Raw genomic sequence first — 27,939 nt, forward strand, 5'->3', positions numbered from 1 at the left:
ATGCACACAATACCTTCCAAGGAAACTCTAGTTGCCTTCCAACTCAGTCAAGAGATCTTGAAAAATTGTCTGGGGATCTTTGTCTCTTCACTTTTAAAGGGATCGTCCAGTCCAATCCAGAGCAGGGTCAGTAGCTCACATTCAGGTCCATCTCAGATGGGATCCCTGTGTGATACATCCTGCTAAGGTGACCCCTCCAGAAAAACCGAACTGCCCAAGTGAAAGACAAAATCGCTTTGTCTCTGCCAATTGTTAGGCCTACACGACATTAGTGTACATAGTGTCTACATATTTTTAGAAGATCCCTCAAATATATCAAAACTTGCTAAATTCCTTTTCTGCTACTGTCCCAATTAAGTGATTAAATTATGTATTAATTTATTAATTTGGTTTCCATTCTTTGGGATTTGGCCCAATAAAGCGGCTGCCCTGATTAACCAGTGGCCCAATTAAATGGAATTGACTGTATATGCAATGAAATTTTATATAGAAAAATAAAAAATATTACTACAAGGTATACTTTTTCATAACTATGCTAATTAAATATATTTAATAACCTGTTTATTAAGTAGTTGTTAAACTGAGAGATTATACCAAAGATTAAAATCAGTCATTATTATGCTATTTCATATTTTTTCACAAAAACTATTCATTAGACCATATTATTAATTTTTATATTCAAATTTTAGGCACTGTCTGGCAAAGGTAGGCAGGATTCTGAATTAGAAGTAATTACTCATTGTTTAAGTATTGGAAAACTTCCTCCTACTTGGGAAAAATATTCCCCTTCAACTCAAAAATCCTTAGGTGGTTGGATCACACATTTTTGTGAGCGTTATAATCAGTATCAAAAGTGGGTGAGTTTTTTTTTATTTTCATTTTTCTATATTTAAATGTAGTCAGTTCCAGGATTGAGAATATCCTAAAGTCTATAGTATGAGTCTCAACATATGACCCACATAATTTGTTTTCACCAACATAGTTTATCAACAACATCTATGCTAGTTTAAAGCATACAAATTTTAAAAAGTAAATTAGAATTCACAGACTTTGCTGCAAATAATTTCTATAAAAACTTATTTAAAAAAGGGAAGTTTTAAATTCTTTTTACAAATTTGACCAGAAAAGAATTTTTAAAAGTTGTGAGAAGTTTATATGTGGGATATTTTCTATTTTTATTTCTATGTGCCTTTACAAAAAAACCTTTTCAAAAATGAAATGTACAAAATCAAAATGTCAAAAATCACTGCCCAGCAAATATCTAAATGAGGTTTTAATATTGAATGCTATCTCCAGTTTTGATATCATTCTTTTGAAAAAACAGTTACAAATTTCACATTGATTTATGTCTGTTATTAATCAGAAATATAGTCAAAGATAAGGATTATTTTTGTCTTTTGTACCTTGGCCTAGACCACATGTGGCCAACAGTTTTTGCCCCTGGGCCGAATTGAAAAGAAAACTTTTTTCACAGGCCAAATGAAATATTAAAATTAAAAAATGTTAAATGCAAAAACTATTCATTTAAGTAAATAAATGTTTAAATATATTAGTATTATATTTCTAGCAAAGCACACGAATTACTAAGTTAAATTGAATATCACCTTGTATATCTTGAATTACTAACATACATTATTTTATGATAAATATTAATATTTTAAATTTATCATTTTTTTTATTCTGGCACTATCACAAAGACAAGTACAAAAGTTGTAAATCTCTACAATGGAATTTAAAAAAAAAATAAAGTATTGCAAATCCATTCAACCAATTATTGGAAGTTAAGTAGCTAATATTGAAAGATTAATCGCAGGTCGCATAAATTCATTAAGCGGGCCGGATCCGGCCCAGGGGCCATATGTTGGCCATGCCTGGCCTGGACTAATGTTTTTCAGCTGATATGGCTTTTTTCAGAAATCAAGAGTTGGAGACTATAGGATAGTGTATTTATACTTTTATTTGCATAAATTATTGTTGAATCAAAAGTTATAAAAATTATTTTAAAATGTGGACTCTGAACTAGGTTTGAACTCTCATACTGAAATAATTGGAAAAGTTTAAAAGAAATTGAACTTTCACCCAAAGATCACAGAAAATAATGAAATAAAATTTTTTATACTGATAACAATTGTCAAGTAACAGCAATTGGAGATTCTTGTTGTCAAGAGGGAGAACATATTTTACAGATTTAAGGGTGAGTCCCAGAGACAGCGGCGGTCTTAGGGGGTGGCAAGCAGGGCAATTGCCCGGGGCCTTCCGCAACTACCCGAGTAGAAAAAAGTTGTATAAAAAGTAAGATTAACGATATCAAAATTAATTAATTTATCAGTGAATAATAATATTTTTTGTAATTTGACTGTAAAACATATTTGAAAAATTCATTACTATTTGAATCCTGCACCTCGCGCATTAGAAAACCCACTTGAAAGCGTGGCTTTGTTACTTTCATGATTCATCATGTTTACAATTTACACTTGGGGAATCCCTGTGTTTCATTTCGTTCGTCAACTCTTGTCACCTTACACTTATTTTGCTAGCAGCTGTGTGCATTATATAATCGTTTGTATGGCACATATCTTTCAGTAGGTAAATAAACATTAAATGATATTAAGTTTTAGTGAATCTTACATTATTAACAGTACTTATGATAAAGAGTGAATTGTTAAAAAACTGTGTAAAAACTGTTTGTAAATTTTTTCTGAATTAGTTTTGTGTGTGAAACAAGATATATGAAATGAGTTCACGTAATCGTGATGCCGGTAGAAAATTTGAGTTGGATAGTTCAAAAAGGAAACGAGCTATCAAAAGAAAGCAGGTAGAAGAAAATCTACATGGGTCTTTATATAAATATATAAAAAGTGATGGTCAAGAAACCTCTAAAAACCCTTCATTGACTGAAAGTGACATATTATTGCACTATAATCCTAACCCAGCTGAAATTATTCCTTCAACATTGTCATGGGTGCCGCTGCCACCTAATAACAATAGCAAGGATAATGAGTCAATAACATCATTGTCTCTTACACCACTGCCGCAGTCAACACTATCCAACCAAGAATACATATCTGAGCCTATGTCTACATCCACGACTGATGGAATTGAAAATCTGAATCCTCAAAATGGCCCAGGTTTGTGGCCATTAACAATTACTGATGTAGATCAAACTGAGATTGTATCACAAGGTCCAATCCGGTTTAAAGTTGATTTTTTTCCCGTAAATGATAATGGACAGAGATTCAGTGAATATCATTACAGTAAAATATTAGCTAATGGTGAAAAACTTGACAGGCATTGGATGATTTATTCACAAAGGATGCTGTTTACTGCTTTCTGTGTTGAATGTTTGGACTTGAAAAGACAAGAATTGGATCCAGTGAAGGAGTATGTGATTGGAAAAACTTGGGTAATTACCTAAAGTCTTGTGAATCTAGTCGACTGCACAAAGATTGTATGTTGAAATGGTTAAATTTAGAGAATGGGTTAAAAACTGTACCACTATTGACTCTTTAGCCCAAACTCAAATTGATCAAGAAAGGCAGCGTTGGAGAGATATTTTAGAAAGACTACTTGCAATTGTAAATTTTTTAGCATCTCACAATTTGGCCTTCAGAAGTCATAGAGAGAAATTAATATCTGACTTAGATTCAAGTGAGACTAGTGGCAACTTTATAGATTTATTAAAGTTAATAGCCTGATTTGATCCAATGTTGCGACTTCACCTATAACAAGTAACAGACAAGATGATTAATGACCACTATCTCGGAAAAAATATTCAAAATGAGCTTATACAATTAATGGCAAGTCACGCGAAGACTCAAATTGTTGACAAAATAATAAAGAATAAATATTACTCAATTATTCTTGATTGTTTTCATGACATTTCTCATGTTGAGCAACTGTCAATTATTATAAGATTTTTTTAATACAAATACAGCTGACATTGAAGAACATTTTATTGGCTTCTTAGCCGTCAAAAAAACCATAGCTGAGAGTTTGACTAATTATATAATCACAGAGCTAGAACAGCTGGGTATATCATTGCAAAACTGCAGAGTCCAAGGATATGATAATGGAGCCAATATTCATGGGGAAAAAAGTGATGTCCAGACACGTATACTTGAAATTAATCCACTTGCTTATTTTTTGCCTTGTGGGAGTCACAGTTGGAATCTCATCCTAGGAGATGCAGCATCATCTTGTGTTCAAGCAAAATCTTTTTTTGGTTTGCTACAAAGGCTATATACTCTGTTTGCCGGCTCGAGTCAGAGGTGGGCTATTTTAAAAGCACATGTAAAATCCTTATCGCTAAAACCACTCTTCAAAACTTGATGGGAATCAGGATAGAATCGGTGAAGGCCGTTAAATACCAACAAACCAGCGATATACGTGATGCTTTGAAGGATTTAGCAGAAAATACAACAGATTGTCAGTTGGTTAGTGAATGCCATTCTATAGAAAAGGAAATAACTACCTATGAATTTGTAGTTGTTCTCTTTGTATGGTATGACATTCTTACAAAGATAAATGTTATAAGTAAAATGTGGCAGAGCAAAAAAATGCACCTAGATGCAGCTATATAACACTTAGACGCAGCTATACAACACCTAGATGCATTTACACATTGGCTTGATAATTATCGGGAAAATTGTTTCCAATCATCCTTGGTAACAGCGAGAGAAATAGCTGAGAAAAATGATATTGACAGAAAATTCAAAGTCATGAGAAGAAGATGTAAAAGAATGAGTTTTGATTATGATGGGGAAGATGAAGCTCTTGAATTGCCTGCGGAAGAGATTTTCAAAATAAACTATTTTTATGTCATTGTCAACAATGCACGCACAAGCTGCCAACCTAGATTTGAGGCACTTAAACATCATGAGAACATATTTGGTTTCATGTATAACATGAAAAGATTAAAGGAAATTAGTGATTGTGAACTTTTGAAGCAATGCAGTGACTTGCAAATATCTCTAACAGTAGGAGAAACATCTGATATTGATGGACATGAATTGTATGAAGAACTGAATATGTTTATCTGTGTATATGAAGGAAACAACATTATCTCAGTGCTGAAATATATAATAGGAAAAATTTAACTGAAGTGTTCCCCACTATCGAAATAGTCCTGAGAATTATTTCCACCACACCTGTAAAGCCCTGATCACACTATGCGATTTCCAGCCGCGCAGTCGACCGCAACTGCAACAAGTGCGAGTCATGCGCGTCTTCTCATGGTCACACGTTGTTCGTTGACGCTGCAACTTGGAATACGTAACCCTATAATAAACCAATAAAATTACAGTAGCTTGCTTTTGTCTACTTTCGTGAGTTTACCGACATTTTATGTTTCACTTCGGACTATTTACGGAATTTTAACCTTTTTTGTTTTTTTTTTTTTTTTAATGGCAAGCAGTTCCTTTTCTGGAATGAATAAAAGAAAAAAGGCAATAATTTTGTTAGAGCTGGCGAGAATATATGAGGAGAAAAATAAGAGAAAACGTTCATGCTGGGTTAAAACTTGGCGAAATGAAAATCAACAGGCTAAACAATCTTGCTTTCACCAGCTGATGAATGAATTAACGCTTTCGGATGCTGAAGGTTATAGGGGATATATCCGTACGAATACGAATACTTACATATAATTTAGGCAAAACGTTTCGTAGTTTGGCACATCAATTTAGAGTGGCCCATAATTCGATATCAGTTATTATTTCAGAAGTTTTGGATGCTATTTATCAATCTTATAAAAGTGAATATTTGAGGGTAAGTGTTGTTTAGAGGAAAGCTTGAATGATTTAATTCATTTATAATCGACATATTTTTTTCTTTTATATAAGCATTTATTTTATTCAATTGTATATTATTAAAAGTAATCAAACTTTTAAAATAAATTTAACAATAACTTTTATAAACTCAGATTTGATTTATATCAAATATAGCATTTAAATGTACTGAAACTGAGTTAATACAAATGTTATAATCAAGATATGTTGACAAATATACAACACAAAGTATGATGTGGCACAAAGACGTTTTCTGATTGGATGCGCATTTGCAATCGTTGCGAGTAGAACAAACTTTTTGTTTCTAGTTGCGGTTGCAGTCGCGCTGGTTTTCAAGGGGGATTACTAGTTAACGGGAACAGCCGTTGCGGTTGCAGTTGCTTGCGCAGCTGGAAATCACATAGTGTGACCAAGGCTTAACAGTTACGTCTGCAGAAAGGAGTTTTTCAAGGTTAAAAATTATTAAAACATATTTGAGGAATTCGATGACACAAGATCAGCTTTCGGCCTTTGCTATTCTTTCAATTGAAAATGACATAGCTCATTTGTTAGATTATTGTGCTTTAATTAAAGATTTTAGTCTTAGAAAAAGCTGCAAACATCATTTTTAAATCCCTGCGTATATCTTTTAAGGCATTTATGTACCTTAGTTTATCATCATTAATAATTTGTCGTCTCTATGTTTGTTAGCTTTTATAAATCTTCTAATATAATATTTTAAAACTCTAAATTTATTCATTTATAAGTTTTGCATCTCTTGTCAATCATCAGAAATACCTACTTTCAATTCACATACTTTGCACAAAGGGACAAGGGCCTCACAAAGATCTGCCACCCGGAGCCTTGCAATGGTAAAGATCGCCGCTGCCCAGAGACCAGTAAACATCTCCAGTTGGGAGCATAATTTGGCATTGAATTAAATGTCAATACTGACCTGTCCCATGGCCCAGCTTGGTCTCAAATTCACCATAGAAACAGGTGAGACCTATCAGATAGTAAAGAGAGCTAAACAAGACTAATTGGAATGTCTGATCCCGGAACAACCTTTAAAAACCTGAATCTCAAGACATGAGGTTCTTTTGTGAAAATCTGTACTTTCTAAAAGATCCAATCTGTCCTACATGATCCCATTATAAATTCTGTGCTTTCTCAATAGGGTTGCCACATATTGAGATGTAGGATAGGTTGACAACTAAAAGACAAAGGGATTAATAAAAGAAAATTAAGTATATTTTAATAATAAAATTATGATTTATTTCAGATAAATTTAGGTGACAATTAACAATAATTTAATATAAAGCTATATAATTTAGGTAATTATTATCAATAATTGAATATAATGCCATATATACAGATATAGAGATTTAAAAAAAAAAACACTATTCCCTTTGATAGTATCATCTTGCTGAAAGAAAAATAGCCATAGTGTCCTATTGAAGTCAATTGACATCATCAAAATGTTTTGATAAAATAAAAAATTTGACCAAGTATGGTTTATCAGATACTTCACATTCCTAACTAAACAGGAAATTATGTTTTTTTACAAAGAAAATTATATCATGAATGAAAAGGATATTGTTCATTCATTATGTCTGAACTTATATTTTTTATCATTCTTCTCATATTTTAAGAGTTCTAAATCATTCTGTACCTTTTCAAAACTTGTATGCAACCTCATTTATAACTGACACTTATAAGCAATTCTGCTTTGATAAGTTCAATGAAATGCAATGGCAATTACAGTGCTTCTCACCATGGCCAAGAAAAATTCAAAGTATATTGCAACTGCAATATTCTTTGAATTTTGAATGAACCAGAATGAAAGAATAAAAAATGAACCAATAATTAATCAAAACAATCTAGTTTTATGTATTGTCAAAGTAAAATTATTAGCAGACAACTCTCTTGCAAACAATAACAAAGTTTATTAAAGGAGTTAATGAAACAAATAAAGAAAAATTACTTACTTTTAAATGCAAAGTAACTGAATGCACAAAAACAAAAGCAAGAGCAGAGTTTGCTCTCCAGAAAGTTCTGGAATGAAGTTCAGGCTACGATTACAAGGAAGTATTACTCTATTTGAACAGTTTTCTTTTTCTTTTCATGCTTGGCATAGGCTTTTCTTATTGGATGAAGATCCATCTGATAAAATTCACTGGCACTGTTTATTAATGATATGGTATAGTTCTTATACAGTAAAATGCTTAACAAGAAATGCTTTTCAACCTATTAAAAATAAATTATAATAAAATATTGTAATTCAGTTACATAGCTAAGATTTATCATCATGTCTTTAATATTAGTACTCACTATTTTGAAATAACAAAAAATGCAAGCATAAATAAGAAAGTTATTTACACAGGAACATAAACCTTATTATTAAAGATTGATAATGTTCTATCACTAATAATGAATCGGGTTCAACATGCTATTGACTATAAATTTTTTAAAGGTATATTTTCTTAACAAAACTGTTTAAAAAATAACAAATGATGCCTTATAAAATTAGAGATTATTTATTATCAAAATACTACCATACTGGCATAGACATAGAATGCTTCTTCTAGTTTATCATTTTAAAATATTTAAAAGTTGAAAAGTAGAAGTAATCAAACAAAAACATATAATGTTAAAGAATTTAAAAAAAATGAAAATATTCTATTCTATATATTCTGTTAATCTATATTATCTTTTATATTAATGGATGCTTATTTCCAAAACACTTTACACACTCAGATACAGAGATGGGAGATTGGAGAGTAAGGAGTTTGTTCTAATATATAAAAACTTGTGATAATTTTTACTTGGTTGTTTTTTTCAATCTTGATAGTGTTAGTTTAAAAAACAAATGAACTTCTTAGCAAATACTGGAGGAAATATAATTCATCACACAAAACCTTTGAAACTCCAGTGATATGTGTTTACAGAACAGCAAACGTTTTCGACCCCATCCGGGTCTTCCTCAGGCTACAATTATAAGGAATTCAAATACGTGTGAAATGGAACAAGAAACCGAAATGAATGCAATTCAAAATTTAGAACATCAAAGAAAGATTGAAAATGGAACATTATGCTCGTGCTGAAATGACAGTTAAGCACATGTAACATCATGCATATGAAACGGTGAATACACGTGAAATATACCCAATGCAAAATCAGTTATGGGGGTGCACTCCCTTATAACAAAATTTCCATGCGTGAGATATGTTGGCTGCATCCTTAGAGTTGATGCACATGTTATGCAATCCTGCTTTATATATTTCAAGAGTCTCTATGATTCTGAGCTGATCTGTACAGTGTGAGAGTCTGATCAGACGGGCATTTTGTAGATCAGCTATGATTCCCAGTTCCATTAGTTTAAAAAAATGTTTATTAATCCAGAATAATAAGAATTAATCCTGGAATAATAAGGCACTTTTTGTTACTTTTTAAACATATTTTTTTTTGTAATCTTGAGAAACAATATTAAAAAATAATTCATTTATAAATTTTAAAAATTTTATTTGATTTCAGGTTGCTTCTGATGAGCTTACAGTGATGTGGTTATCTGGATTGCATTTCCCAAATTCATATTTAATTTCACTAATTCAAGCAGCATGCCATGAAAACAATTGGTCTCTTGACCAATGCTCTCTTTTTACATCAGTTACAAAATTTACATCAGATACTGAAATAAATGAAAAAATGCCAATAGGTATGATTTACTTAAACTACATATTATATATATGAAGTTAAATACCTTATATCTTGGCAGATAAGATGACCTTCAGATAAGACGAGGTATAAATTTTCGTCAAAGTTTTATAGTTTTAGCATATATGATGACCCCCAAACTATCAACAGCCTATGAATTTAGTTTATATCAGCGAGCATCATCTGAATAATAATACTGTATGGCATATACGGAATTATGTCCTCTTTGTAATTTTTCAAATGAACAAATTTTATTTTCTTGCATCTAGCAGCACTGCCTTGTGATTATTACAAACATTCGCACTAATTCAGGCATTCAGGTAATGACCTTGACTATTGACAAAATTGTTGTATGAGCTATTCTATTTTGTGCACATACCCTACTCTCTACTAGTAAATAATTATGGTTTGTTTTTTTATAATGGTTTTATATAAATTTCAATCTAATTTTTTTTTGTATCTGTCCTATAAGGTGACCCCAGATTTTGGGGGCATTTTTTTAATGATTCAACTATCGTCTAATCTGCCGAGATATACAATATATCATTTTTTAAATACACTGGACAACAAAAAAATAATGCACCATGAAGGACTTGTTGGATTTGAATAAAAATTGGTATGTTGCATCATCATAGCTAGATATGTAAATGATTAGCTTTGGGAACAGATTCTTGTGTCGTATCGCTACCAGAGGGCAGAAAAGTGCTTCCTCTGTCTTTTATAAAGGTGCATGCTGTGATGACTTGTGCATATGTCCTGCACTTATGTTGATGGTTGTGACTTCATTGAGTGACAGACATGCCTCTACGATACATTCAATGGCCTTACACTCAGTTAAGTGAGTTTGAGAAAGGCTCCATCGTTGGATTAAGAGGAGGATGGTCATACTGCCGGATTGGCTGCCATCTGAACCATTCTGACGGAACTGTTAGGATGTGTGATGAGCAATGGGTACGTAGGGGTACACACAAACGACAAATGGGCTCAGACGCTATCGACAGATCACCAGGAGGGAGAATTGTCTCATTGTACGTCAAGCATGGACAGAGCCTACAGCTTCGTCGTCTACCATTCATGCAGCAGTGGCACCTGTGTTATGAAACCGTGTATCTAGCTGCACCATTTCCAGGCACTTAGTAGAAGGCAGATTGGTCTCCCAACACCCAGTACGTGTTATACCGTTAACAGTCACCCACTGACGCTTCTGTCTGCAGTGGTGTCATGCATGAAAATCATGGGCAGCTACCGACTGACAGTGTATTGGTCTTCAGCAATGAATCCTGCTTTTGTTTGGGGGCTCACAATGGCCATGTGAGGGTATGGTGGCCTGCTGGTCAAGGCATCAACCTGGCCTATACTGTGGAGCAGCACACAGGCCCAACCTCGTGTTATGGTGTGGGAAGTCATAACATACGACAGTAGGACACCTAGTTGTCGCGTGTACTACCCTCACAGTCCAATGATATGTGCAATACATCCTCTGGTCACATGTGTTGCCCCTCATGGCAGGGCTTACGACAGGCATATTCCTGCAGGATAATGCTCAGCCACACACCACAGCGATCTCCCAAGCATGCCTACGTAACATTGCCACACTTCCTTGGCCTGCACGGTCTCCAGATTTATTGTTAATCGAACATGTTTGAGACCACCTGGGATGCCAGCTGCAACAGCCATGGGATCTGATGCATCTTGAGTCCCAGTTGCATCATGCATGGACAGATATGCCGCAGAACATTATACACAACCTTTATGCTTCCATTCCGAGACATATCACAGTTTGTATCCGCACTAGAGGCGGCCCAGCAGGATATTAGCACCTGCACTGTATTGCACATTACTGCACAATAAAGTATGTTTTTGCTTTATGGTTGCAATCATATACCTGTCTAGCTATGATGATGTCACATACCAATTTTTATTCAAATCCAACAAGTCCTTTATGGTGTGTTATTTTTTTTGTCGTCTGGTGTATATTGAAAGTCAAAACAATAATAATTATTATTATATAGTGTTGGTGGATTGTGTCCTATTCAGTTACTATTGAAGCCTAGTGCTATGCTAGATCAAAATCAATGCATAGCTACAGAAAATTGTTGCTATTATTATGTGCTATTCAAGAATAATACACACTGTATATCTTTTTTTTAAAATTTTCCTATACAAGATGTGTTTTTATAATGAAAGCTTGCTGTAGTGTAAGATACTGTATGTGTTGTTGTTAAGGCCTAATGTTTCTAGACATTTGCACAGTTGTCATATTATAAACTTACTAGGGAAAAGTAAATAACAAAAAGTGAAGGTGAAACATTCAAATTTATATAAAACCTTACATGTATGCATCTAAAGTTTTATATAGTAACAAATGGCAAAGGGGTAAAGTTTTATATAAATTTTCAAGAACACTGGTTGAAAATCACTGTGTTAGATTGTTTTGTCTGTGATTATGGCTCTATCATAGTATATTTTGTGTGAATTCTTTTCTCAGATTGTTTGTGGGGTGTATTCATAGTATAGTTGCTGGGTATATGAAAGTCTGATGCATTACTTTTGCTATTTGACTATATTTATATAAGTAATCAGTTTGTGTTAAAAGCTTTCAACCAGATATGGTATACAGTATGATTGTGAAGTCCTGCAGTGGGCAGGGAAATGGAAGGTGCTTCCAGGCACAAAGTAATGATGTTACAGACAGACTGTCTGTCAAAAGAGTTAAAGTAAATTTTGACTGAGCCACTTGAGCATGATCCATTGCAGAGGAACTTTATAATCACACTGTATTACATAGTTTCATGCATGATGTGGCATTTTTTACAGGTGTTGCCTGTGAATGTTATCTTTTAAAATGGATTCCTGAAGCTGTATCTGACTTGGTCTTGTATGGCAATCAATGAACCTTTGTCTCTCCAAAGCAGCAGCAGCTCATGATAAGAACTGAAGAACTGTTGCACCCCTAAAGGAAAAAATCACAAAATAAGGGTCTTGATTATTTTACATGTTAATTATATAAATTACTAGCAGATAGGCCCGGCTTTGCTTGGGCAAAACGTAACGATAGTGAAGATTAAGATTATTCGATTTCCCACGAAAACAAAAAACTGCATCTGTAAATCTTGCATGTCGCTTTCTCTTAACACTTCCATTGTTAACACTTCCCTGTGGGGGAAAGTGTTAACAACCTCTCCCCTGCAGGGGTAATTTTGAAAAATCCCTTCTTAGTGTACATTCTCATGAAGTACCCTATTAAAATGCAATCAAAAATGCAAAAAACTGCATCTGCGCCTGTAAATCTTGCACGTTGCTTTCTCTTAACACTTCCATTGTTGAAGCCTTAATTCTGTCTTTCTCCCCCGGGGGAATTTTGAAAAATGCCTTTTTAGTGTATGTTCTCATGACGTACCCTAACTGTGTACCAAATTTCAACCTTCAACTCCTAACCATTTGGGCTCTGTGCTTATTATCATCATCAACCCGTCTCGATTATATATATAGATTATATTATAAAACCAATAGATTATATACAATTAAAATTAGCTTTAGCATTAATAGAATTATTTTGATTTTGTATAATGTTTTGATGAGTACTTGTATGCCATGTGCAATCCTGCAACAGCACTGTTAAACAGTGCAGTGCCATCTCCCAAGGTTATCTCACATTCTGCCTACTCAGAGAACAGTTCTATTTGTTCGACCATCTTGGAATTCAAAGAAATGCTTGAGCTCAAACTGTGCCATTTAACAGTGTGGCCTATAGTTATGTAAAACAGTTTCAACTCAGTAGTAGCATAACCTGGTTCTCTGGTTACCTTTATTTTACAAAGAAAAAATTAATAAGAACATAAAAAACAAAATTTGAATGTGCACTAATAGAAATGTATATACAATATCTAAGTTTACTCTTCATCCACAGTGATACAGATGTAAATGTATATTTTGTCTGTTCTAACATTGTTCCCCCTAATATTATTTTTAATATGAGGCTACTGTTACTTAGCAGCCTCATATTAAAAAGCATGCCAGTACTCCAGAGAAATCCACAAGTCAACTAGCAGTTTGATGCATTCCTGTCAACTTGATTCTGGTTGAGATCATTAGGAATGTCTACTGTGGATCTAAGACTGCTTGATGTGTGTCTAAATTTTCTGTATAAGTTTAATGATGTACTGTTTTTGTCTACAAGAGTTGTATTGCAATAATCATCACAATTTAAGCTGTATGTATTTGTTTATAGTAAAGATTTACTACATCTGTGAGGCCTCATCCTCCTCCAGTAAAAGAAGAGTTGGCCTTTCTACAGATTATAGAGTGTTGTTTGTTGTTCATGTGTTCTTTTGGAGTTTGTGTATGCAAGTCAGAATGAGAATTTAATATCATTTAATTATTAAAGCAAAAATTTTAAGAATGTAGTAAAAAATATATCAATATGTCTACTCTAATAACCTTAAATAGCTTTGCAAGGTATCCTTATACTGTGAGATTGGTGCATATACTAATACAAAAATAGCCTACAAACGTAAACCGGACGTTTTCACCCTGCTTAGGAATGGGAAGGATCCGGTGGATGTTGAAAAGGCGCCTGGTGTATATAGAATTCCACTCCGAGATGATAGATTCGATAGGGATCTGGTGTATATCGGTTCCACAAAAAGATTCCTCGGGCAACGCATCTGAGAGCATAAAACGGATATCGAGAAGAAAAAGACCAATACTGCCTTAGCTGTATATGCCAGTGAAAACGGCATTACGCCCGAGCTGCAGCAAGTGACCTTGATACAGAGAACCGGGCAGGTACACCACCTTAAGTATTTGGAGGCGCTAGAGATCTTTAAAGCGGATTGCCTGGGCCTTTCTATCAACTTTAAAGATGAAAAGCAACTTTTGAAGGCGTGGCAAGCAATGTATGACCCGGTGTTATAGCTGCCGACGTATGCGCAACAATGTTTGTTTATAGTACACATCTGGAGTGGGGGTTGGAATGCATCCATAACAGTTTAGAACGTAGGGTCACTCTCTACTCAGATACCACCTGAAGAAGGTCCTAAGGGACCGAAAACGTTTGTGGATAACTATACCTTGCAAAGCTATTTAAGGTTATTAGAGTAGACATACTGGTTATTGCTTTGTTTCTTAAGATGGATTTTAAAAAATATATCTTTATTAATAAAGGTTCTTACATATCTGGATTATATCTTGAGGGTGCATCTTGGAATGAAGATAGTGGATTGCTAGAAAAAGCTAAGTATGGTGAATTAATACAACCAATGCCCATTCTTAAAATAATACCAATTGAAAATCATCGTATTAAAAAACAGGTATTTAGATATTTTGTTATGTTTTAATTTTATTTTAATAATTAATTTTTTACTGAAAAAATTAGCATTTTTATCAACAGTAGTAACACTAGACTCATGACTGTCTTAATGTGGCAGATGGCTGAGCTAGGTTAGAAAAAGCCAGATAACACAGAGAAGCATTAATATAAAGCATTTCCTGTACAGTCAAGTACAGTACATCAGTGCTTCCCATATACAGTTATTTTTCAGCTGTGATTTTTATGGTACATAATGTTATAATACAAAATTTTTTGGCAAAACTAAGCCAACAAGATCTTGCAATTGTAAGGTTTTTCAACCAGGGAAAGGAGAATCAGATAGACTCAAGATGAATGAGTGATGGTGAACATATTGAGATTTGGCACCTTTACAAATGAAACCTGTTTATTTAAAATATAAACTAGCAGCTTACAAAGTCTTTTGGAGAGGTGCTCCTCCTTGGACAATGAACTTAAGAGAGTCCAAAGATTTTATGGTCAGTAGTGTGTCTTTGTTGTTGTGTTAGCAACTTCAGGGTGGAGTCATGGATAAGTCTGGTGGATGAATGATGATGAACGACAGCACAACAAAAACAAGGTTGACAACATTTTGGAGATGACAATGTCATAAGCACTGAGAAAAAAGAAGGCATGGAGTCATCTTGCAAGATTGGGAGAAAGAAATCCACACTTTCTCCTTGAAATTCAGAGTTTTTAAAGAATTTTATTCCTGAATTCCATGCTCTAATTGGTCCCGATTTCCTCTTGTCATTTTCCAATTGGTCTTCTCCTTTGTTTCCAGATGGAAATGAGATTGGATCAGGCCACAAGAAAGATCAATCTTTGGTATTCAACCCAATGCCATGTCTCACCTCTGACTGGAACTTGGAGATGTTGATGGAACTTCAAAACCTGTGCTTGTATTTTAGATTGTTATAATTCCCATTTTGACATCTTTTTAATTGACATCAGGAATTTTAATTATAACATGCAACGTTTTTCTTTTATTAAACTGTGCAGTTTCTCTGATTCAGTTAAATTCTGTCATTTTTATAGAGCATCAGAGTCAGTTCAAACTTGCCAGGCTGACATTGATTTAGATACTAACATGTGTTCAAATCTTACTTGGGTCCTTTCAATATTATTTTTCTCAGTACATTTAACAAGAGGTTTGGACTGGTCTGGAACCTCATACAATTACCTTGACACATTATCCATAGAATAATCATGTTTTACAAAGACATTTGCAATCACATTTTTACACATTATTATTATTTAATAATACTATACTGTAATAGAATACAAAATAATTATAAAAATGTAATTATTTTGTTCTTTTATTTATGTATATAAAAAAATTTTATAACATGGCTGATCAGGCCTGATAATCACAGGCTGAATAATCACTAATGGTAAAATCCAACATAATTACTTTTCTATAATTTTGCCCTCTGAAAAAATTTGTTACATTCTCTCAAATATGTGAGGTTGGCTCCATCAAAACACTGAGGAATTTGCAAATGTCAGCAGACTTATGGCTTTACTGAATGTGAGATGTAAACAAGACTGTAGTGTTTAGACAAAAGGAGGAAGCTCTGTTGTGCTGGACTGCAATGGTGAACCATAATATTGATATATTTGTCAATTGGATTGTAAACTATCAATCTGAGATTGATAATCAGATTCATAGATGTGATTAAAACAATAAATGTAAGATAGAAGATGAACATGGGGAAAATGTTACAAGACAGAGAAGTCAATCCTGGGGAGATTCTAATAAACCTTCAGTGACAAGTCAAAAATCCAAACAAAGATGAGGAAATCTTACTACCTGCATCAAATACAGTTTGAGAAGGTCTCCAAGGTGTGCTGGGAGAAAAACCCTTCTAGAGATTAGCAAAAGTGTGGAGCATACTTGTAGAAAAAGGAAAAACATTTATCATATGTATCCATTTGAATTCCCTATCATTCTAAACTAGAAAGTAGACTAAAATTTTTAGATCATGGCAAAAATTTGGAAAAACTAAAGTTTATGCATATGAAATAAGTATGGTTTATAATGAAAGAATGTATTACATATTTGTTGACAATTATTGGTTAATGTTTGATATGTTGAAATTGTATGAAAAAATGTAAAGTTTAGATCATGCCCATTTAGAGGTTTGTTTTGCACCATATATTATAAGTGTGTGGTTCCAGAGTGAGTCCAAACCTATTGTTAATTGCACAAAAAATATATTTTTAAAGCAAAAAAGAAATTGTATAAATTAAATGCAACATGAAGTGACACAAACAAACAATGTGAGTCCCAATAGATCAATGTCAGACTGGAGAGTTTGAACTTTGACTCTGACACTCGTATAAAAGTTATAGAAGTTAAACCGAGTCGAGAAACTGGGAAGTTTAACAAAAGAAAAATATTGTGTATAGTAATTAAAATTCCAAAATGTCAGAACGTAAACCATAACTATCTATATTATGAGCACAGGTTTTGAAGTTCCACCATCTCCCAATCAGAGTCTAGAGACAATGTCGAGTGACAGATTGGGTGACAAGAAAGGCCAATCTTCAGTATTCATACTGAAGATTGGCCTTTCTTGTCACCCAATCTGTTCTTATTTCCACCTAAAGACAAGGGAGGAGACCAATCGAAAAACAACAAGAGGGAATCAGAACCACTCAGAGTAATCAATTCGGGGATGAAATTCTTTAAATACCAAAAATTTCAAGGACAAAGCATGGATTTCCGTCATTTTTAACATTCCAAAGTGACCCATGCACTCTTCTCTTTGTTCTCTATGTCAATGTCCTCACCATAGTTCCTGACTTCATTTTGTGGTTGACCATTGTCCTACATCCATCAGACTTATCCATGACACCACCCCAGGGCTGCCAAAGAAACATTGAAAGGACACCTGCAACAGAAAGCTTTAGACATTTTCTGTTTCAAGATTCTTGACCGAGAAGGAGCATCTCCCAACAACTTTGTAATCCGCCAGTTTACAAACTTTAATAAACAGGTTTTAATTGTAATGGTGCTTAAGTCAGTGCGTCTCCACCAACATTCACATACTGTCCTAAACCCCTCGTACATCTTGACCTGAGTCTAACTCTCCTCCTTTCCCGGTTGGCAAAATCCTTACTTAAGGGAGAGTCATAAAAACTTTGTTGTAAAATGGAGTCTAAAGATTTTTTTATTGTAAGAAGAGGTCGCAGATAAAAAATTTGAGAGATTCTGATATAGGAGAACCTAGTTAATATTTCTACGGATAGAGGGTGTAAGTGTAATGGATTGAGATGTAAGGAGCAGATATGATATTTTCTCCCATAAGGTTGACAACCTGCACACACAAGCAAACCAGAAATGCCGGCATTATTTCTCCTGCTTTGAAGATTCATCGATGATTTCGAGTACTTACATTTTTATTTAAAAGTTTGTCATATATTTTTATAACAGCTAAATACCTGTTAATTACTTTCCAAATTACTTTGTGTTTATAATTGAGACGAAAATGATTCCTATTCCGGAGGTATTAATGATGGTGATCTGGTTTCATTCGAACACGGGGCTCTTCTATTTTGCCTTAAAACACTAAAAAATGGAATTTTTAAATTGAAATTGTTACAGTATATAATTTTTTTCGAAGTATCAGTTTCGCTCATATCCAGACAACGCAATTAATTTTAAATTATTGTTTTATAAACTAGAGGCTCTCCAAAAAATGCATAATACAGATATGGATGAATTGGTAATCGTTATGATGCCTTAACAAGGAGAGGGGGTATTTACGAAACGTTAAGTAATGCTAAGATCTCAACCCTTGGATAACAGAATGACTGAGGTTCGCTTTGGAAAGAAAAGTCACTGTTCATGACACTGCTTGTACGTAATTAATTTGTTAAAACGACCCTGTGCTGTGTATTATTCCTTAGTACAATTAAGGGAGGCGATCTAGGATATACTCTACGTAATTCTGAAGATTGATATGTGCGACGTGTTATGGAGCGTTACGAGGATGGGATGGTGGTAGCTGAAAGTATAAAAATAGGGTTATATAACTTATGGATGACCCTATGTATTGATTCCTGAAGATTCTTATAGGCCTAATTATTTAGCTGCATGGAAAACAGATACAATCCACATTAAAATATAAAAGGAATTTAATTCTGACTACATCATGTATACATTACCGGGGTGGTTGCTAATTGGGCTACCATTTTCAAATTGCAGACCTACTGTCGCCGGTTGTCTATTGTCTATCCTTAATCTGGAGAATGTTGTTAGATGAAAATCGAGAACAGGTATGGATAGCTTGGAAGCCAGAGGCCCGATTAACTATAAGTTATATGAACTTCCTGTGTGGATCGGAAGTCATGATTTTAAATTAAAATATGATTAAAAAAACTATGTCACAATAATACCGTACTCGCTTATAAGACGATCTTGCATATAGGTCGAGGTGTGACTTTAAAGATAAAAAAAATAAGAAAATTACATTGATTAATACAATTTAATTTTATTTCGTTTTGTCAGAAAATGAAGCAAATAAACGAATCTAACGACGCACAGAAATATACAGTAATATGTAACACGAATTAAACATATGCGAACCATATTAAACGTCATTAAAACAAGATGGCGGTGATAATAGCAATTGTTTTGTACTTAATTCATTGATTAATTTTGAAATTTTCGATAGATAAATTATATTTTTATAATTTAAATAGTACATTTTTTTTGTGTTTCAAACTTTTCATCTTCAGAAATTTGTTCTTTCAATTAGTGGTGAATGTTTTTCGTTAGCAAAAGAGATCAACATGTTAAAATACACTTTCGATTTGCAAATAGGGTCTAAATAAATAAATTTGTCAGAAAAACATCACAGTCAATGCAACATTCGTTCTTTTTACTGCTTTTCATCAACGATTCACATTTTTTTTTTTTTTTTTTTTTACTTTTTCTGCCCTATGGACATCAAGGAAGCTTTTTTTTTTTTTTTTATCATCAAACTCATCGTGGTTTGGCAAGATCACAACGGGGTGGCTGGTGGAGGTCCGACTTATCCGGAACACGAATTTACATTGCTACTGTACCCGGAGGTATTTTCATTTGTTCATATTTACAAACAACGCCTTCCACGAGTTACCTTATAAACAGAAAATTCGCAAACATCGCGCTTTGCTTTCGGAAAATGTTCAATGCCTGAAACTTCGATAATTATGAAAATTTGAGCATCGTGAAAAAATTTCTATTAAGTTCGTAAAAAAATAAAAGAGTAAGCGTATTGAAATCATATTTACGTAAATAAATACAACTTTGCTTATTTTAGACGTTTATAATTCTTTCGTTTGAGAACCGTTTCTTATAAATACTAAAATATATAGTTTTTAAATTACTGATACTTTATTTTAGTTTTATTTATTCATTCATATTTTTAATTCCGTTTACTATAAAAGAAAAATGAGTCGTAAGGTCCAAACTTTGAGGTCCTATATCTAGAGAAAACGGCCTCGGCGTCAGAGAGACCATCACCATTGTACTCTGGACGCTAAAAATTAGGGATAAAGTCTAAAGGAGGTCGAAAATCTCGGGTCCACTAATCTGGACCGTACTACTTCGGCCCACACTTGTTAACAGGGGCGTAGCTACGGGGGGGCGGGGGCGGCCCGCCCCGGGTGTCACCCGTGTAGGGGTGACACCCGGTAGACCTGTACCTAAAAACCTGGTGCAATGTGTGTTTGCAATGGGGTCAACGGTTCGCCTCCCATGATAGTTTCTTCGCTATGAGGAGACGCCACGAGAGCTCGCACCAGCTGAAAATCTTACTATGATTTATTCTATAAATCTAAACTCATACGTCGCGACATCGCATATTCAATATAGCGTTCAAGTTGCTCGAGTGCAAAGATATTACAATTTAACAATGTTTTATAAAAGAGTTAAAATGGGTGACACCACGATATTCGCACCGGGTGTCATCCATGCTAGCTACGCCACTGCTTGTTAATAAAACAAATTCCACTCGCAACAGGGCCGAATAGCCTAATTCGTTTCCCTTCGTGGTTTTAGGACTGGGTTATACACTCCGCATCGTATCCGTATGGCCGTACAGTATTCCATAAGAAAAGTTTGTACTGTATATGGAGAATCTGCGGACTACACGTGCGCCGAGTTACCTTTCTATCGGAAGTCAAAAGCAGGAAGTAGCTGACGATACCTGGACAGATCAGGAACGCAATGGAAATGGAAAACTCTGTGTGACTTTTCAATCAAGAAAGGAAATTCTTGTATTAGTAGCTCGTCACCTAAATATTCGATAGTATTTGCCATAAGGCTAATGTCAGATGAGCGTGATTTCACTTCCGTGGTTTTTGAAACAGTATTTTTGGTCGCATAATACCAAAAATACTGTGAAAGCCGAAGAAAATGTATTTTTTACTTTTTAGTACATTTATCTGAATAAAAAGCGTTAATTTTTTATTTTCTACTTTTTAGTTGGGTATACTATATATGTGTAATACACTGAACTGTCGAAATTCTTCTTAGTTTAGCATTTAATTTTATGTGAATTGTTCTCTGTGAGGTTTGTTTCGAATTAAAAAAGCTTTAAGTCGTTTATATTTGATGTAGTGGGTGATTAGTTCTCTTAATTATTTTGGTGACAATGCTTCGTTGAACATGACAATTTCTTTCGCCTGTAAAATCGCTGATAAGGTGGTTAGTAAAAGTAATGAAGACTAATATCTTTAAAAATATATAAAAAATATACATAAATGATTAAAGATTTACTTTAGCTATTTGGCGAGATAACCAAATTCTTTGTCTTCACGTTTGTTCCCACGTGTAGGATGGCAAATAACAGTCATATGTTGTAACCATCTTATCAGATTTTATTTACAAATTTTAATTTTTCGCTAATTGTTAAAGGTGTTTGCAAACAATTAAAAAATGTACTGTCGTTGGCAATACAGACGTGTGCAAAGTTTTAACTAGATCGGAAATTGGGAAGTAGATGAATTGCGAAGTTTTTCCTTTACAGACTGACAGAGTAAGTTAACTCACGGACGCTATTTTAAAGCTTTTTATTTTCACGCTCGTCTACATTAGACTTACATCAAGAGTGCGCATACGTATGGCAGTCTGCATCAGGATCGTGCAGTAGATTTTCTCAGTATGATGCAAGTCTGAAATTCTGCCTCTTAAATACCGTTTCAAAAACCACAGATTAATGCCAAGTTTTTGTGCCGCTCTCTTACGGTGCCGCCTGATGCGGCCGCCTCTCTGCGTCATAGCACGGCACGGCCCTGGTCTGCATCGTACACCGTAAAACAGTTTGGTACGGTCTTATGGTACAGTGGGTGATCGGTTAACGAACACTTTCGCGAAAGATTTTTATGTTCGGACAACGAACACCTCACAGAAAAATCACAAGATGAAGCGACGTAAAATAATGAATACCGATTGGTCTTCCCTTGTCCTTCAGGCAACAATTCGAAACTTTTCAGTGCGCGGGAGACGTCGACATCGACGCTCAACCTGGTATATACTGTATCGGATATTATTCATCCGAACTTTGAAACTCTCCCTTGTAATTCTAGCTTTTATTTCTCTGATAGAAACAATTCTTTTATAGTATTCGCGAGACTGTCGAGCGGCCACTCGTTAAGTTTTGCGTCGGTTTTTATTTTCGAAAGGTGAGAGTATAATTGCTTTTGGATTATATTCTTTGCTAAGTGGGCAGAATGTGTCTGATGTTGCTGGACAGTATGGCTCGAACAGGTCTACAGTAGGCTGCAGTTCAATCTTATCTAGGAAAGATACTGTATAATCAAGAAGATTCAAGCATCTAAAGGAGTAACAAAAATCACATCTGTGAAATAAAGAACATGGAAGAGCTCGTAATGGAACCTGAAACTGATCTGGCGAAAGAAGAACGCCAAGAAACTCGGCGAAATGTGTTTTCTTCTGAAAAGGAGAATTAATGCCGATATCTGCTATTAAACATCTTTTGAAGAAGTGGGAGGATGTCACTCCAACTGCAGCGTCTTTGGCGCGGAATCTCTTGGTATTCAACGGGCTGTCCACATCAGCGCCCGTCTTAACAGTCCGACGGCCATCCTTTCGGACGGTAAATCCGTTCTCCAGGCTGTCGCGAATGTCAGTTTTTCTTCCCCGGCGGTCATTATTGACCTTGCTGCCACAATCAGTACACATCCCACACCCCTTGAAATCGGATGGACTCCGGGTCACGTCGGTATTTATATTAACGACCAGACAGCGAGCAATAACATTCCCACCGGCTCTTGGTGGAGGCCTCTCATGGCACGTGACCTCATCCGTAATTTGCGGGAATCGATAATTCGTACTTACACTGAGACCTGGTCCACTATTCTCCGGAGTAAAGGTCGCAACCATCTCCGTCCTTTCTCCCCTTGGATCTATCATCACGCATTGTCACGTCACACCGAAACCCTATTGGTCCGTCTTCGCACTGATACAGCCCCCGTTGAACGGGTTTCTTTACTCTCGACGCCTACGCGTCTCGCCTGATTGTCCGCACTGTGGCTTGTCTGAAACTTCTCACTATTGGCTAGTTTGCCAGCAGTACGAGGGAGCCCGCCAAGAATTGGGTCGTTCCTTGACCTTGGACCTGTCCATAGTTCGCAACTTAAATCCCATATACTCGCCACGAGCCGACCTTCCTTCCCGTCAACACATGGAGGCCTTGGAACGTTTTGTGTACCGATCTAACCGCTTCGCCTAATAACTAAGCGGTGCGCCTCGGAGAAAAAGCCAACAGGCTAGAGTCTCCATATTAACAAAAAAGAAGAAAGGATGTCAGAACAACGGTCTTAGAATGGCATCCAACCAGGCTGAGATTAATAGGCTTAGGGATCTCTACAATTACAATGCTATTAATTACTTCTGGAAAATCCTGAAGAGAGAAAGGCAATCGACACTGGACAGGTACTTTTATCCCCACGAACGGAAAAATACATGACTAATAAAAATGCAAGACTGTGTGGCCCACCAGTGGCCAAGCGATCGTCGTACCCTGAACACTGGGAGTTCGGTCGTGGGTTTGCGCCTCGCTTGGACGGGCTGGGCATGTGGAGTTTTCCGGGTTGTCTCCATGTCTGTAACGCCTAAATAGGGGCCAGTTTCTCTCAAGATCTCCCGGAAGGCAGATCTTCTATGTATAGCGTTGCCATAACTTAACAAACAAGCATGACCGTGTATATATGTGTTTTTATTATTACATATAAATAAACGTAGTTAGAAAGTGTGATAACCGACAGCGAATGACAAGCGAGAATTAACAAACACACTTTGTAAATTAACAAACTATACTTTTATTCGCTACAATATCGGGTTCTTTACTGGATCCCAACGTGTAGGCGGTGAAATTACAAAATCCGGAATACATAAAACAATATTAATATTACAAGTATCCTTATATCTATAACCTAGTTACAAACTAGAAGAAGGAAAGAAGAGAGAATTTTAGTACAGAATAAGAGGAAGGTGGAAATACTCGGGTTTCTGCTCTGGGTGCTCTGTGATACTGGGCGGGGTTACCGAGGTCTCCTATCATCCACTCCTATCAACGAGGCTTTCCTTGGCTCTTTCTTTAATCTAATTTAGTAGATTTCTATCGTTCACTTTATCGATAATCCACTGCCGAATCAGTTTAACAAAATTGGCAGATCTGTGAGAAGTTCTTTGCCTACTTTAACAGACTAGATGGCTTCTCCGCCTCGACCTCACTCGTCGACCCTTAATTCCTATCTTCCGTCGTTCCGCTTCAGAGCTCGTTCTCCTCGACCTTTCTCGTCGAGAGCCGAGATCCCTTCTCTGTTCTTTCTTTTCCTTTCTTTTATTACTTTGTTTTTAACAATGTTGTTTTTCGTGTCTGAGACATCACTCCCCACCAGGTAGTAAAGCAATTAGATAGTAAAGTAATTAAAAAAAAAAAAGTCTTTTTAGTCAACAGGAAAGGGAGAGAAACAAAATAAATCTTAAGCCTAACTTAAATGTATAGAATTATTAATTACAAAAATATACATTAATATGGCCAACGGCCACAAAAGCACATTTTTCATTTTTTTGGAGTTCGCAGAACGAATTATTTAAATCCCATAAAAACCTATGGTAAATCGATAATCGGTTAACGAACAATTCGGATAACGAACAAAGTCTTGTAACGGATTATGCTCGTTAACCGATCACCCATTGTATTTTATAACTACTGCCATAAGTACCAGCGTTGCAACCACTTTTACGGTTACGGTACAGAGTTTATAACCCAGCCACAGTCCAGTAGCAGTAAGCTATGCGCTGCCTTTTCGTGTATTTTATACCTTCATCGTATGAACTAATTTCTTAAAAGTGTAAGAAATACTGTAATTTTGAGTTCATTTTAATAAAGTAGAAACAAAGCATATGACAAAAATTTATAATATAGTAACGAACTCATTCAAACCAAAGACACGCCTCCTTACATGGTAAAGACTTGATCAAAGTAATGGCATAGTCGATATGGTAATGGTCAGATCATTCAATAGATTGCTTAATACTATTATCTAAACATGGATAAGCAAAAAAATATTACACAAAACTTAGAATTATTTTACTATAGTTTTCTACGATATTAAATATTTTAAAATATATAAAAATGTCATTTTGACTAATATGAACAAATTTTCATACTAGAAATTAAAAAAATTAGCAAATAAATCAAAATTATAATGACATCTGTTAGCAAAAAAGGTGAAAGTAATGCTGTCTTTGTAATGTATCGTTTCGTTTGTAAAGTACTTAATTTTAGTATCTTAGGAAACCGACTATAATTACGGTCGGTGAAACTTCCGTTAACCTAACGGGTACTTTACGCGGATTCGAGATCAGTTTGCCAGGCCTGGGCTTTTAAGCGTGCACCGAAAAATTAGGAATAATAACGATAAATATCAAGTCAGATCAAAAGTTCAAATATATTTAATTAGCAACTAGAATGTATTACGTACAAATATCAATAATCCAAACCAAATTTATTAACGAAAATCAACAAGTCAATTCGACAATAAACTCAGCTACTTAGCTTAACTTAATAGTAATTCCCCTTTGAATTTCGACAAATCAAATACTTAGAAACTATGAACAAAATCTCTTACTAATTAAACGTCTATCCGTCACCTCACTATACGAAGAAAACTATTTCCTCAATACTTTCGATATCGTCAAATCGTCAATCGAACTCCTCTTTAGCACCTTGGATCGTCCAATTATCAATCTGGACTTCTATCAGAAAATACTTTGCTTTCGAATTCACCTCGCTCTCAAAATCGCCTCGATTTGGAAATCACCTCTCTCTTCTTCGGTTAACGTACGGGTTTTATACTGTGAGGTGACGTCACACTTCAGCTGAGTTACTCCCCTTATTTACATACTTAGTTGCTAACATTAATTTTCTTTTCTGGCAGCTTTAATTTTCCGACAAAGCTTATAAACCGTTTACAAAATATTTATCATAATTTTCTGGGATGTTTAAGACGGTTTATCAAGTATTTCTCTACTAGTGATTATGGGGACTCCCCCCTCCATTTTTTTTTCTGCGGACTGTTACTTCCGCCGGGCAGCGCAAGTGCGCAAGATTTTTCCTACGGCGCTTATTTCTCCGTGAGTTGTTTTATCTTCATTTTTCATTACTAACAAGAGAGTGGTGGGGAACCTTCGTCCTAAATAAACATAAACCCCAAACAAAAGATAATAAAACAGAAATAATAATAAAATAAAAATAACGTTCGGACTCAGTTCCTTACACGTTTACACACGTCAAGCTACAGTTGTCATTTTAATAATACTGTAGTCGACACCGAATAACTTAATCTTATTAATTAATAACTTTTTAATAGAGAATTTTTTCATACCTTGTAAATCGATGTAGTGAACGTAAAATGTGTAGAACTATAATTAGCATTGTATGTTACCTCGCGTAAATTTAGCTTTATGCGTAATTTTTAACAATGGATTATTGATATTTACTAATAAATAAATATTTTAACTGTTCATCGAGCTTTATAGTTTATTGGTGTGAATTAAAATCGGAAAAAATACCTTTTAATAACTTACCGATCCTGAAAAAATAATCTTTAAAAAGTAAATGTTAAGTGAAAATTTTAATTTGCATATCATATTATTTAAAAAGCTAAAAACAATGATTTATGAAAAATTTCACTCAAAAATATACAACTATTTAATGTAAGTATTTATTGATCATTGTGTAAACAGATGAATGTGTTTGCTAATGACTTAAGTTAGAATATTAAAAAAATAGAAGTCTTATGACTTTTGTACTTTCTATTATCTGATTAATATTTTTTATTGCTTTTGTGGAACGTTTACTTGCAGAGAATTTTAAATAATATATTTATTATACACTATATTATTAAAAATTCTTTAATTTATATAACTAATCGGATAATCGGTCAATTTTCTTATGGGTGCATCACTAGTTTCTACTATTCTGCTTATTTAATTTAACAGAGCATTTTATGAATTTGTGAAACTATTCAACTAAATAATATAACAAACGATGCAACTCATTTTAAACTAATATTTATAATTACGATATTTATACACTTTCAGAAGAAAGAATTATAAAAATACTTTGAAAAAATGTTGAATTATAAAATGTATGAATTAATTGTGGATATAACTTCTAGAAACTCCAATTAAAACTTTGAGTAGAGTACATACTCTACTCAAAGTTTTAATTGGAGTTTGTATGTAGGTTCTAACTGTGATTTCTTCAATGATGAACATATTTTACCATTAAAAAGAGAGAATATATTTTATGTATTAGTTAACTCTAAATATACATCATATTGTTATTGTTTTATGATTTTAATAAATATTTTTGTTTATAATTGTTTTAAACTCAAGTATTCATTAAATTATTTCATTTTTCAGAATACCTTTTGTTGTCCTGTTTATGCCACTTCAGATCGTTGTAATTCACTAGGAGAAGGATTTATATTTGAAGCTTATTTAAATACTACTGAGCATAAAAGCTTTTGGATTTTACGGGGCGTTTGTCTTCTTTTAAACAAAGATTGATGATATGTTGTTAATGACATAAAAGAAATAACTAA

The 27,939-nt window shown here is 34.5% G+C and overlaps 1 protein-coding gene across 1 annotated transcript; it reads left to right on the forward strand.

Annotated features, from left to right (window-relative positions):
• LOC136972054 (dynein axonemal heavy chain 10-like) lies at positions 1-27,904 on the forward strand. Its single transcript, XM_067266597.1, has 6 exons — positions 1-126; positions 491-514; positions 690-857; positions 9,297-9,477; positions 14,643-14,788; positions 27,758-27,904. The coding sequence occupies exons 1-6, from the start codon at positions 1-3 to the stop codon at positions 27,902-27,904; spliced, it is 792 nt and encodes a 263-aa protein (XP_067122698.1).
• Positions 27,905-27,939: the final 35 nt, after the last annotated feature.

This window comes from Centruroides vittatus, unplaced genomic scaffold (assembly GCF_030686945.1).
Source record: "Centruroides vittatus isolate TY-2023 unplaced genomic scaffold, ASM3068694v2 contig_2771, whole genome shotgun sequence".
Lineage (NCBI taxonomy): Eukaryota > Metazoa > Arthropoda > Arachnida > Scorpiones > Buthidae > Centruroides > Centruroides vittatus.

Coding starts and splice junctions, on each gene's coding strand:
- LOC136972054 (XM_067266597.1), top strand. CDS start 1: ATGCACACAATACCTTCCAAGGAAACTCTAGTTGCCTTCCAACTCAGT. Junction 515..689: donor ATAAAAAATATTACTACAAG/GTATACTTTTTC, acceptor TTCAAATTTTAG/GCACTGTCTGGCAAAGGTAG. Junction 858..9,296: donor ATAATCAGTATCAAAAGTGG/GTGAGTTTTTTT, acceptor ATTTGATTTCAG/GTTGCTTCTGATGAGCTTAC.